General features: G+C 36.4%; 1 protein-coding gene across 2 annotated transcripts in view; it reads left to right on the forward strand.

Annotated features, from left to right (window-relative positions):
• Positions 1-14,773, forward strand: part of COL21A1 (collagen type XXI alpha 1 chain) — a 175,273-nt gene that overhangs the window by 79,941 nt on the left and 80,559 nt on the right. The window contains exons 6-10 of one of the 2 annotated variants that reach the window (XM_059701347.1): positions 1,365-1,538; positions 2,542-2,619; positions 4,302-4,310; positions 4,565-4,648; positions 11,829-11,891. In XM_059701347.1, the coding sequence (XP_059557330.1) occupies positions 1,365-1,538; positions 2,542-2,619; positions 4,302-4,310; positions 4,565-4,648; positions 11,829-11,891 (408 nt within the window). Of the gene's footprint in view, positions 1-1,364; positions 1,539-2,541; positions 2,620-4,301; positions 4,311-4,487; positions 4,649-11,828; positions 11,892-14,773 lie in introns of those variants that run through there. The other variant, XM_059701346.1, reaches the window with a different exon arrangement.

Below are 14,773 nucleotides of genomic sequence, written 5' to 3' on the forward strand. Positions count from 1 at the left end.
AAATCTTCATAAATGATATGGTTTTTGGACTGACCTTGAAGTATGTTTGTAGAGGATTTGATGGAGAGACATAAGGACACATTAGGTCAATAGTTCAATATTGAATAGCCATGTGTTGTACAATTCAGAATTTTTATTTAGAAAATGGAAATTTGTATCCCCTGTGTTTGGTGTATAAGATGCATGAAAGAAGGGACTAGCAAGTTATGAGCTCAACTTGTGGGGACCTGGAAAGCCACACAAAGGGGTATGGACTTCATTCTGTGGATGACTGGATACCATTCAAAAGTCTTGACCATAGATGTGTCATGGTGAAAGAAACTCTCTCCTCTCTTTTTCTTTTTTTTTTTCTTTCATAAGCAATACTTTCAAGTCTATCTTGGAATTGTGTTAGATTCTGGAAATAAGAAAATAAGATGGGGCATGTTCTGTGACAAAACTCCAGTGAGAGAGATTAATGGAGGTATGAAGGATAGCCTGGAGAGGGAAGGGAGATATGTTTGAAAATTTTTCAAATAAAGCAAGCTACTCATGAGCCTAACTTATGTCAGTGAGAATGGACATGAAGAAGTGAATTTCAATCATGTTTAGGAGACATATTTGGTAGAACTTTGCATCTATTTGTTATTGACACTGAGAAGGAAGTAAAGAAACTTGTTTTGGCTTAGGAAACTGAAGATACTGTGATATAGTGAAATAGGGAAAAGAAGAAAGTTTGGGGGATAGTCCAAGTTTGTTTTGTAATATACTCTGTCAGGCTGATTGTGAGACATCCTGGCAAATTATTCTGGCAGTATTGGAATTATAGGTACCATGTGTTGATGTAAGTATGGGAATTAGTTCATAGAAGTAATAATTGACCTGTAGGAATGGATGAGATAGTCAAAGAGGAGAGTGAAAGATGTCAAGGACAGACTTGTGGGGAATGCCTCGATAAAGGGGTCCTCAAAGAGTAAGAGTATGAGCAATTGGAGAAGAAATGAAGAGAATCCAGGGGGTTGAATCATGGAAGTTGAGTGAGAACATCAAAGACAAGGGACTAGTTATGGAGCCCAAAGTTGCAATGAAGTAAAAAGGTTGAGGAATGAGAGAAATCATTTGGATTCAGAGATTAGGACCTCATTTGTGACCTTGAGGGTGTTGTTTGACACAACGACTTTGGGATATGTAATAGAAACTCTCGGGATTAATAAAATAATTGATGAATGTCATTTGAGGCTCAGCTTGGGTTAGAGAGAATTTGTATGTAGTATAGCTAATTTATGTGGTGTGGATTTATGGTTGACAGCAAAGGAATGAGCATGAAGAAAATAAAAGATTGTTAGAAATTTTATCTATGAATCTTCTATATTTTCTTCCTATAGACATTGTTTGATGAAGGCTGGCATCAAATTCGTCTCTTAGTAACAGAACAGGATGTAACTCTATATATCGATGATCAACAAATTGAAAATAAATCCTTACATCCAGTTTTAGGGATCTTCATCAGTGGCCAAACCCAAATTGGAAAATACTCTGGGAAAGAAGAAACTGTTCAGGTGGATAAGTAATTACTTGCTTTTTGCATTATATAAAATGGAGCTTTTTCTGCCCTTTCTGATAGTATTTATCACATTTAACTTAATTTTGAATTTCTTTAAGATACTTAAAAAATGTGGTCAGTTCATCAGGGAAATTGTGTGTTTCTGTATAAGTATGAAAATGCAAAATTAGACTTAATCTATTTAATAAGGATACTTAGAAAAATGTTCCCCTGGGTTCAGGGTAGAATTCTCATCCTCATGAAACATTAATTTCATATACACTATCCCAGGAGAGGCATGGATTAAATAATGAATTTGGAAAAGGCAATGTGATTAGAGTTGTAAGTAGCGTTATAAACATTTCTTTATAGCTGTGGAGATAAAATTAAATTAATGCATGTCAGGGTTCTTCATGAACAAAACTAACTTTTTCAATATCTCTTTAAAGTGGACTATCTATGTGTGGGTTGAGAAGTGTGCATGTAAAAGTCATTTCTTGTAAAATCCTCTATTTGAAAAGTAAGGCTTTCTCACTCTTTTTATTAAGGAAAGGCTGTCGCATTTAAATGTGTGATTGCACACGTGGTCTCTATATATTAATGTTACATGTCAATTTATGTAAGTATTTGAATAGTAACAGGTGCTGGGCCTACTCATCACACAACATTCCATGCCAGCAACTAAATGTCTGAGACTAAAGATGGCTTTTGAGCCACCCTTTTTAAGTGTCCTAGAAAGTTCTCTCTAGGCTAGCTTTGAATACAGGGGTACTAAAAAGCTCCACTGGGTTCCTTAAGGAAATCAGAGATTTATTTTTGGTGCTAGAGAAGTTTGTATCACATCTTTAATACTATATGCTAGGTATTCAAATTTTATATTTTCATTGTTTTAGCTGAATGCTGTGATTTAAACTTTCCATGATTGCTAACTATATTGGCTGTTACTGTGTCTCTGAGTTGTTCTTATAAAACAATTAACTTGGGACTCAACTTTTACTTGACTGGGTTTATGTTCCTAGTTTGATGTCCAAAAGTTGCGAATCTACTGTGACCCAGAACAGAACAACCGGGAGACAGCATGCGAGATTCCCGGATTTGTAAGTAGGATGGATTATTTTTTCCAAGTGTTGCTCTAGTACTTTTTAAGCCATAAATAAAAAGCAGATAATATGTGAGTTTCAACTTAATATATAGTGTTATTTTTTTCAATTGTCAAATAAAGTTATATTGATTAAAACATATTTTGAAGCTCATAATTGAAATAAAATTTTAATGTTTCACTGTGTAAGTATGAATGAAAGACCACAAGAAACTGTTTTTCCCACATCATGTCTGGTTGTGACTATCCTAATATTCATGAGAAGCATGACTAGACTTGCTCTAGAAAATTATAGGATATTTCGTCTGAATATCTTGTGTGAAATACATTTCTGTTCTTAATTAAGTTTATAATTAGTATATTACGCATTCTGGAGCAGGAAATGATTCATTTTCCTGTTCACCAGCACATTTTTTCAAACAATAGTTTTATTTTTATTGTTGTTACCTAAGATCTTCTTATATTTCTAGGATATATTTATTTGGCTATTTTCATTGATGTGTTTAGAAAGAAAGGATTATAAGCTAAAATGTTACAAAGTCTGATTATATTATATTATTATATACTGATTATATATACAATCAGTCTCTTTTCCTCTAGGCAAAAAATGGTATGCAGCACTGCTGCTATTGCAAATAATGTAGAATGTTGTAAAACTTTTTGACAATGTGGATTCCCAGTGATATTTGAGCCCTATTTGAGCTTTTTTAGTTTATATAGTCATGCTGTCATAGTCTCCTTTTTCCTTATTAAACTGAATAACTTATGAATCCACATGTTCTCAAGTCTTGAGGACATTGAGCAACATAATTAATGGATCTACAATAAACTCAAAGATGGAACCTTTTACAAATGATTCATTATGGGTATTCTAGATAGGTAATTGCTTAAGCAATATACCTTTTAGATACTTATAATTTGGAATATAAATCTTTACTAAACATATTAATGTTATTGCATTTTGAGAGTCCATTGTACATACTTTATTTATTGATATTTCTGCATCATTGTAATAACCGTTACCATTTCCCTTCTGTATAATAAAGGCATAACATTACATGGCAGATTTTGAATTCTCACATTCAGTGTTTTTTTGTATGTGCTTATCTCTCTCCTTCCTTCCTCTTAGCTGTGACTTGGTGTAGCTTGTTTGCTTTCTATACCTTTATTCCCACCTTCTCATTTTCTGATATAATGTGGTATTGTTTGGGAAGATTATTAACCTGTCTTAAATTGTGACTTATTCAGTAAGAAATAGACTGTTTAGGGAGAAGCGCCCCTGGAGTGGATGACATTTAATTCATGCTCTTTAGGACTTGGTTAGATATGTTTTGGCTTTTTTCTCTGGTTCTTAAAGGCTTTCCAGTAAGTTCAAGAGAGCATGTACATTCCACATTGATTTATTTTTTTTTCTGCATGGTCATTATATTAAGCAGCTTTGGCATTTTAATTTTCTCCTACTCTTTATTGTTGTTCATTTTCTTTGTTTATCCTACTGTGAATGTAATAATAACATGTAGACATAAGTAATTTTTTAGGGTAATTGCAAATATATTTTTTAGAGGTTGGTTTTGATACTTAAATCATCTATAACCTGGACAATGAAATATCTAAAAATTAGGAAGATAATAAGAAATTTAATTAAAAACATATTTTCAAACACATTTGTTTTTCTTTCAGAATGGCGAGGTAGGCCTGGATACTATTGTTTTCCTTAAGGTAATATTTGCACTGTGGGACTGTTTAGCTTCCTTTCATCAACTGTAAGTATTTTAGATAAATTACACTCACTTTTTAAATGTAGTTTGAGTGTATTTAGTATTCATACCTTTTTGTGATTGGGAATTTCTTATTAGTTTAAGCTAAATAAAATATACAGATACATATGTACATATACATATATATGCGTCTTTCTATGTTTATTTCCATTTTTGTCTTCGTAGTGTCTCAATGGCCCCAGTGATGTAGGTTCAACTTCAGCTCCCTGTGTTTGTCCTCCCGGAAAACCAGGACTACAAGGCCCCAAAGTGAGTAATACCGAAAATGCTTTTTTTTGTTGTTGTTAAAATATACAAACAAGAGCTTCCAAATTTGGAGTTTCCACAAAATTCCAAATCACCATGGACCCTGTTATGAAATTTTCACCTAATGCTTTAGAACATGTTAAAACCTGAGTGTTGGTGACCTTTTAAAAAGCATATTCTAGTCCATATTTGTCTTTGAACCTAAAACTGATACTGCTAGCCCACAGTAGAGTGAGGGAGCAATATTAGTTTGCTTATTTATCTGTTTGCTCCCTCTCCATTCCCCTCCCTCAACACTGCTGCTAGATCCCAGAATGATTCTTACATCTTGGTAAAAATTTAAGAAAGGGCCTTTAAGATATACTCTAAATTCTTAAATGTCAAAGATCTTAATTTGTCAAAATGATTTTCAGATAGAAAAATGGAGAAGAAATTTAAAATTGATTTTAATGTTGTGTTAGATGTCTAATTCTAAAAATGGAGGCATATGCATTTATTTCACTTAATCATGTAGTAATTACATTGGGAAAGTATGTTTGGAGCCGTGATGTACATACTATTTTATAACCAGTTTATTTTTTACATAACAAAATACTTTGATATGTTCCCATGTTATTAAATATGAATGACTAAGTTTTTAAGTAAGTTGATACTTACTATGGCATCAGAGACACACCCTAAGATACTGAGAAGTGGTCTGTTCACTATAATATTTTTAATATTATTTTAAAAATTACCTAATACAAATAATGTCTAACTTGAAAGCAAGTATGACTCTCTAGGGAAAAAGTGTTTTCTGTATTGATCATCTGTTACTTTAGGTGACCATAAATTTTTTTCTTAAATAGGAATTATAATTTATATTTAGATGGAATTTTCTCTTTTTGAAAATATATTTTTATTGATTTTAGAGAGGAAGGGAGAGAGAGCTAGAAACATCAGTGATGAGAGGGAATCATTGATTGGCTGCCTCCTAGACACCCCCTACTGGGGATCAAGCTCTCATCCCAGGCATGTGCCCTTGACCTGAACCAAACCCAGACCCTTCACTCTGATAGCCAATGCTCTATCCGCTGAGCCAAATGACTAGGGCTAGATGGAATTTTCTTAGTATTTCAATCACCATGACTAAAAAAATCGTAGCTTCTGGACTGCTAAGATAATTTAATTCTTCCTATCTTTTATACATATTTCTCCCATTCATTTTCATGTAATAGTTCATGAAATACTTCAAGCCTAGCTGTTAAAATCAATAAAAAATTAAATTTAAGAAATAAAAGTTTACATTCAATATTTCATTTAAAGTGAATCTATTGGTTTGGAATTTGACTTCAGTATATTATAATTAATTTACTATTATAAACTATTTTCAGATTGCTTTTCAGAAAGTTAACCAAAGAATTCTTTAGTTAAACTAACTCTGTTATTTTAGATGCCTTGACATTAATGAGAAATACCTATAAATGTTCCAAGGAGAATATAAGACAGCTTGCTGTGACCTACCAGCAGACTTCTTTTTAAAATGTATTTACAATACTGAAATGTTATACATAAAAATGATTTGATCTGCAAGAAATACAATATGGAAACCAGAGTTCCATGTTGCCTATTCTCTAAAAGCCCAGAGCGCTCTCCTCACTCTTAATGACCCCCCCAGGGTCTCTAAAGGGCTGTCCACTTTTGAGGAGGAATCAGATGCTTTTGATGTTTTCTGATTCTTCATTAGTGGTTCATTAGGGATCTTGTGGTGTCACTGTTTATTATTCACATATGTTTCTACAACAAAGTTTTAGAGCTCTCTTTGTCTTATCCGATATCCAATATTTCTAAGTTTCACGTGTTCCTCATTTTCATTCTCTTTTCTTAGTCATAATGTAACCCCATTGCCACCTATTACTTTAAGTGAAATTGCAGTTTTCCACCAATCTTCATGTTGGCGTGCCTTCTTGATCTGCTTCCCATTTTCTTCAGAAAATCTGGCTGGAAGAGAGGAACACACACACACACTCCTCCATCCTTTTAAGGCTCTTTCCCCTGGAAGTGGTTCCTTAGCCACATCAGGGACCTGTATGTGGAAAACAGAATCCCTAGCAACACTCTGAATTTCATGCACTTCTTGTAGAGAATTTGTGTCTTGGAAAATTGATAGGGTTTTATTTAGATCAACAAAACTGGAATTAATTGAGATGAAGTAATTTTACTATAGATGAAATTGAGACTTTTTGGCTGTCTTTGATGCTCTCTGGAAAGCTTTGCAGATAACCATCAATCAGAGTTACCTGTGAAAAATAGATCTAGTTATTTTATTAGCCAGAAATAGAGTTCTAGGAATCCTGTGAGTAAAACAGAGGAGTCTTCTATGGCTAGGTGGGTAAGTGCTTATTCTAAGATAATGTCATCTGTTATAAATTCTTGAACTTTCCAAAAAATATGACAACCCTATTAAAAAAACAGGTCAAATGAACTATAATACCACACACTTATCATGACATTATAACTCTTTAATAAGCAATGAAAAATATATCTGTTACTGGACTGTGAATGCCTTGAACATAGCTTGCTTATTTTGTATCCTTAGTGTCAAACCTAGGAAGTGAGTAAATTAATAAATGAATCTATTGGAGTAATTTTTACATGCAGGTACTTCACAATGAAGGCAAATACAAACTAAACTCTCCTTTGGAATTCTACTATCTAACCCAGTGTTTAATAGTAATACTTTTTTAATTTAATGAATTATGAAATCATTGAAAAAATAAGGTATACCCCTCCTCCTTATTAACTTATCTGGAATGCCTTTGTTCTATATGAAAAGTCCAGCAATCTCCAGTTGACAAAGAACTCCCTTTTGAAAGACCTTAACATGCAGATGGCAGCTTCTTCCATCACTTTCAGTAGACACAGGAACATTTGTGGGGACACACTTTACACTTGATCTAACCTTAAATGTTAGATGTATTAGTTCAAAAGTGAAAAGAAAGCTTTTTTTCCCTTGTTTTTAGAAAGGAACAATTTCTTAATAAATTCTTTTCTCTGAAATGCCACTCTCTCCCCAGCTGTATTCCTTCTGATGCCCTATGTTTCACCCTCATAATTCTACATCAAAGAGATTCATTTGGACTTTCAAAGTATCCTCTGTCTGAATACAAAAAGGCTTTGGAAAATTTCAGGGGCCACTAGGCATTTACATTTTTATGTTAATTTCCCCAGGCTCAGTAGATTCCTCCTTGCCTAAGAGAGTGGGTGTTTGAGTTTTGAGGGAGGGAAGAGGCTGGTTTTGGAGAATGGAATAGGTCTTAGGTCAGATACGCCTGTGGAGACCAAGACTAGAATGAAGGCACAAAGAGTTTGAGGAAAGGGCTTGATAACATGGGATTTGGTCCTACATGAAGAGCTCCAAAGACATTTGTTTTAGATGAGTAACTTAAAATATTAGCTTGCTTTTGCAAGCACAACTATTTTTCATTTTAATTATTCATAATTACACTGCTTGAGAGGCCACGTTCAGAGATGGTTTAGCTCAATCCATGGCATTTCCACTCCTGTCGACAACTCAAAAATCCTGTGGCACAAATTCAATTCAACATAAGTAAGTTTTGCTTTTCAGTTGTATACATATTTTTAAAAATTCAAAGAATGCAAATGCTTCAACTAAATTAGGAGAAAGTGATTGAGAACTTACTCACAATTGTAGGATAAGTCATATGTCTAATGTAATGCATTTGGAAATCTTTTTCCATGTTCAATTTACTAGCAGTCCCCAGGTCTGGTTCTGATTAGTTTTTGAATTTTAATGTAGTCAGGGTGAGTAGTGTGTTGACACAGGGACTATGGAGCAGAATTGGATGATTTCAAATTCCATCCCCACTACTGCTCTGTGACCTTGAGTGAGTTACCTAACCTTCTCAGGCCTCACTTTTCCTGCATATAAAATGGGAATAATAAGATTACTTGCTTTGCGGTATTCTTATGAGAAGTCATTTAATGTATGTAAATTTTTAAGAGCAGTCCCTAGCATACAGTCAACAACCAATAAAGATTGGGTGTCAGCTTTTATTACAGTAATAAAATGGAATTTTTATTCTAGTTGGCCTTCTCTCCAAAATTAGTTAGGATTTTATTTTATTCTTTCAATTTTATGGAAACAACACCAAACTACCTGAGATTTTGCAAATAAATCAGTAGGGTAATGGTCAAAATAACGATTAAAATCTATCAGTAGTAATAGAACCTGCAAAAGAGGTTACTTTTCGTTTGTGGAGCTATTGACCAGTGTTATGGTCCTTATGAAGTCACATTGGGTTTATCTTGTGGGTGACTTTTTTCCCCTTGGAAACTTGGTTTTGACTCATTTAAAATGTTATTGTTAAGTGTGTTTTGTACTTCTGTGTAGCATAGAAACAAATTCTGTTTCTTTTTGTGCCAAAGTTTTATTTCAGGCTCATCATAGTAGAGGTTAAACCTTCTCAGAGACTTTCTATGTCCTAGATTTTGTGGATAATTAATATTCTGCAAGTAAAGAGGTCATTAACAGGAGATTTAATTTGAAATAAATCAATCAGCAAATAGTTATTGAATCTCTACTTGATTTACAGCACTGAAAAAAAAAAAGCAGAAAATATGGCCCATGTTTCAAGGAATATAAATCCAAATGATAAGTGAAGAAGACTAATCAAGAAAAAATTGAGAAAACTCCAGTTATGAAGAAGTGATCAGTGAGACAGGGGCTGCTATAGCATTTCAATAGAAAAAGACATTAGGAAGAAATGGAGTTACAAGGAAGCTGCAGCGATAGCACGTTTTGGCATAATGACTCTTACATAGAAAGGGAAGAAAATCTTCTTCCTGGGAGAAAAGAACAATGGAATTTACTGAAAGGCAGTGAGTCCAACATGAACATGGATGGAGAAGGATGGCAGGGAGATTAATGGGGATCCCCTGAAAATAAGGAGAGAAACATTCTAGCACTCTAGAGAGACAGAATGTTGCTTCTTAGTTAACACTGGAATCCTTGGATCCGAATTTCAAATTATTCCTTCTTAGCAAGACATTAAATGTTTCAGCATTGTTTTTCTCTCTAGATTTACAGTGATTCTCTCTTTTAAAAAATGACATTTTCCTTTTTTCAACCTTTTCTTATACTGAGCCTCTTGGGCGACTCCTAAGTGAAGAGCCCATCCCTTCTTCATTGGCTCCTTTATTGAGTTCACACAGTTCTTTCCATTTTTCCTGTTTAGTTTCAGGAACAAATCTCCCTAGCCAGTAGCCTGAAGTAGTATTTCCAACCAGCAAAGCTGGCTCTGTGGAAGTAACCTTAGTTAATGTATAATCACTGGGGTTCTGTGTGAATGATTTCTTGCTGAAAATAGTGAAGAATTATTGAGTTGAAAATCAGTTGTCTCTGTGCAGGAATTTATTGGTACTGATGGCCAAGACTTTGTGTTTTTTTGGCAAGATGTCCCATGTGGACCTCATGAACTCAGTAATAGATGAATATGATATTACTAGAGGTCCGGTGCACAAATTTGTGCATGGGTAGGGTCCCTAGGCCTGGCCAGTGATCAGGGCTAATGGGGGTGGGGATGCGCAGAAGTTTGGCCTGCCTTGGGAGGTTGGCTGTGGGAGTGCACTGACCACCAGGGGGCAGCTCCTGCATTGAACTTCTACCCCCTGGTGGTCAGTGTGCATAATAGCAACCAGCCGACTGGTCATTCGGTCGTTCGGTCATTCAGTCGCTTAGGCTTATATATATATATATATACTAGAGGCCTGATGCATGAAAATTCCTGCAAGAGTAGGCCTTCCTTCCCCCGGCTGCCGGCACTGGCTTCCCTCTGGCACCTGGGACCTGGGCTGCCTTACCAGCTTCCCTCGGACCACCCGCAGGCACACGAGACCTGGGCTGGCTTCCCTTGGGCCGCCTGCAGGCACTCAGGACCCAGGCTGGCCCAGCTTCATCAGGAAGGATGTCTGGAATGATGTCCGGAAGACGCCCAGCCTTACTAGCATATTACTTTTTTATTATTTTATTATTATTATAGATTATTATTATATTTTATTATTATAGATTTGTGAAGTATTTCTTAGAGTTAAATTATAAAACAACCTCACCTCAAAAAAATATTGCTTTCCTTGTTTTGTTTTAAGGTTGGTGATCCTCTTAATGGTCAGTACTGGCCATTGCACAACAGTCTAGAGTTCCATAAAATGTGCCTGGGCTCATTGCCATGTTGTACAGAATAATGTTCTTTGAAGATCTCTGGTTTATGAGAGCAAAGGTCATTTCTTCATTTCTTAGGTATTACATGTACTTAAAGACTAAAGGGTTGTTTGGCTTGGGCCTCACTCTCATAAAAGTATTCAAGTTTTAGAATTTTAGCATGTTCAATGACATTCTAAATATAGGCAAAGAGGCACATTGACTGGATTTAAAGAAATTACTGTTGTGCAGCTTTAAATGTGAGTCCCATGTATAAAATCACATGGCTTTTAACTGTTTTTTTTCTTTTTTTTAATATATTTTATTGATTTTTCACAGAGAGGAAGGGAGAGAGACAGAGAGAGTTAGAAACATCGATGAGAGAGAAACATCGATCAGCTGCCCCCTACACATCCTGTGCCCGCAACCCAGGCACATGCCCCCGACCGGAACCGAACCCGGGACCTCTCAGTCCACAGGCTGACGCTCTATCCACTGAGCCAAACCGGTCTCGGCAACTGTTTTTTTTTCTTAATAAATAATTATGAATTGACTTATTATATCATAGGTCAGTGATATCCGTAGTATGACATATAGAATAAAGTCTGTAGACAATGAGTGAAATATTACTCTCATTTAAACTGTATTTGCTATGATACTTAATCATTTTTTTAGAATTTTAAAAGTGTACCCTGTTTTAAATATTAACATTTTACATCAGGGAAATGTACTTTACCTATTATACCTGGTAGTCGCACACAAATAAACCACTGTAAGTTTTATATACTAAAAAGCCTTTATTCATTAAGCTAGGCATTTAGAATATGGTATCATTTTTTCTAATCCCCATTTTAGGAATCCTGTTTGTTTGTTTTTAACATAACAAATAGCTGCCTTTAATGGAATTGGCTCTGAACCTTGATGGGCTCTGACTGCACCAATATAGTTGTTGTTTTGTATTGAGAAGTTTTTCTTCCTCTCTAGGGTGACCCTGGACAGCCTGGGAACCCTGGCTACCCTGGACAGCCTGGTCAAGATGGTAAGCCTGTGAGTACTGAAAGCTTAGTCATCTCCAGTCCTGGGATTATAGTGTCAAAGATAAAATTTCACCCGGCAAAGTTAAACAGGGAAGGGAGACTCTCTCTACGACTATTGGAACAGGGGAGAGAGATTGAACTCCACTTAGCTCAAACAAAAGGAGGGTGGATTTTTGAGTGCTGGAGTGAGCTAGTGGAAAAGTACTGGAGGACTTTGGGGGGCGGGAGGGGAGGTTGATCAGTGGGATGGGGCAACTTGAGTTATCCTGAGTTTGGCAGGCATTTTCCTCCGTAGGTAAGTAAGCCATCTGCCATCTGTGTTTGCTAAGTGGCATCCATGGAAGTTAGGGTACTGCCCTCCCACAGAGACTGATAGATGCAGACACTTATCTTTTTTGAAGACTACATTGCAAAGGGCTGGTCCTTGAGAAGGATCTTCCTTACTAGTTGTAAAATTAGTTAAGAAGGTTTTTAAAAAGATTTACAACTCAAAGGGGCAGGTAAAGAATTTACAATTACGAATTTTCAAAAGTAAATCTTCTCAGGAAAGGCAGGCCTAGGGTCAAGAAGAAGCCAGTCTGAAGTTTAGTCAAGCTGAGGGGAGCGTCCAGGCTGGCTTGATCAATAGAATTAGCATTCTAGTGATTTTTTAGGTATTATGTTCCTAAAAAAAAAAAATGATGGTTTGGGTTATTTGAGATCTTTGCAGAAAGAAAATTCTTTCGGTAGGTTGGAAAGCATTGGTTCCAGTTCATCCTGGATAAAAACATGAGTAGTTAAACCTTCATATTGGCTAGAGAACCAAGCCAATAAGTACAGAAATAGCGAGGTGGTGTAGTTCAGAAAATAGGGTGACATTTATCAGACTGCTTCTATTTTGATAGAATGAAATGAGATGCTTCAAAATTGCATACATCTCTGCAACATTTAAAAACTTGTTCAGTGAATTCTTAGTATCAATATGTAGTTATTTTCAGAAATCCTTTTATATTTTCCCTTCACATCTATGGAAATTCCCAAGGGTTGACCTAAATAGAGATAAATTGTGTCAAGCTCAGAATTTTCAAAAAGACATGTTTATTTGGGAATAGTAGAGGAATTGTAATTCAGGACACACAAACCGTACCAAGTCTCTTGAGGGTTTGATATTTGTGGAGAAGGAATGTAAAGAGGGAAGAGTTCAGTTAAAATCATGAACAAATGGAGATTAGTGTTGAAAATTCCTCAAGCAGGCCAAAACCAGTCTTCATACATGCAAAGTTCAATCCAGACAGTTTTTGTTCATGCCTCTGGGAACCATGAGCAAAACTTTCCAAGGTTGATATGAGGCAACCCCTGATCAAGTTTTTATCATTTAAGAAAGTTCTAACATTGTCAGTTTTCTGTAAGTCAGGCATTTATGGGAAATCAGTTTCTCATTCCTTTAAGTTTTATTTTTCTGCACATGCATGAGATTTTCCATTTTATATCTTCCAGTTTCATTTTAGATTGAAATTCTCTCACACAAATTAAAACTCTTTCCTTTAAATCCTTATTGTTGAAATGATTACATATGTCCTATTTCTTCCCCCATTGACCCCTTCTAGCCTTCCTTGCCCTGTGCCCCAGGCCTTCACCACCCAATTATCTGTGTCCATGGGTTATGAATATGTGCATACAAGGTCTTTGGTTGATCTATTTCCACCCACCCTCCCCCCACCTTCCCTCTGAGATTCAATAATCTGGTCCATGCTTCTGTCTCTGGATCTATTTTGTTCATCAGTTTATTTTATTCATTAAAATTCTTTTTAAGGTTATATTATTTTCCTAAGAATGAATGCACTTCTGTACACTTATAATTTGCCAAACAAAATAATATCCTCTAAGGTTCAGGAGAACTTAAGGGGCATTTATGAGTTAAAGAAACATAAAGCAGGTCCACTTTAGAGCATTTTTGGCAAATATTTACAGGTAAGTTACTATCAGAATATTTATACCAGTAAATAAACATAAGAGATTAGCTTTTGGATGTTAAATAGTTGCCACCAAAAAAGTATCTCCTGAGAGTTTTTTTTTTTTTATCATGAGACATTAACTGTTGCCATGAAGAAGGAGAAAATTTCTATTATGAGCCAATAATGTTTGAGCAGTTAAAGCACTGTAGTCTTAATGTTAAACATCAGTACCCCATTGGGATGAAAGAGGATCTTGTAATGTCCCTGGGAGGTGCTGACAAATTTAATACAAAAAAAATACAGGCAATTTTTGAAGAGTAATGATGTTCTGGGGCTATTGACACCAGTGTTGCATGGGAGAGGGGTTGATTATGCAGGTGAGTCTCTAGAGAGAGAGATGGTCAAAGAAGGGATTCTGAAGAGGCAACAAAATGATAGCCAATTGTAGCTGCAGGGAGCTGAGGAGCTGGGTGATTGAGGCTGAGGAGCTGGATGATTGGGGCTGAGGAGATGGGTGATTGGGGCTGAGGAGCTGGGTGATTGAGGCTGAGGAGCTGGGTGATTGAGGCTGAGAAGCTGGGTGATTGGGGCTGAGGAGCTGGGTGATTGGGGCTGAGGAGCTGGGTGATTGGGGCTGAGAAGCTGGGTGATTGGGGCTGAGGAGCTGGGTGATTGGGGCTGAGGAGCTGGGTGATTGGGGCTGAGGAGCTGGGTGATTGAGGCTGAGGAGCTGGGTGATTGGGGCTGAGGAGCTGGGTGATTGGGGCTGAGAAGCTGGGTGATTGGGGCTGAGGAGCTGGGTGATTGAGGCTGAGGAGCTGGATGATTGGGGCTGAGAAGCTGGGTGATTGGGGCTGAGGAGCTGGGTGATTGAGGCTGAGGAGCTGGGTGATTGAGGCTGAGGAGCTGGGTGATTGGGGCTGAGGAGCTGGGTGATTGAGGCTGAGGAGCTGGGTGA

The sequence above is a fragment of the Myotis daubentonii genome, chromosome 6 (genome assembly GCF_963259705.1).
Source record: "Myotis daubentonii chromosome 6, mMyoDau2.1, whole genome shotgun sequence".
NCBI classification, from domain to species: Eukaryota; Metazoa; Chordata; class Mammalia; order Chiroptera; family Vespertilionidae; genus Myotis; species Myotis daubentonii.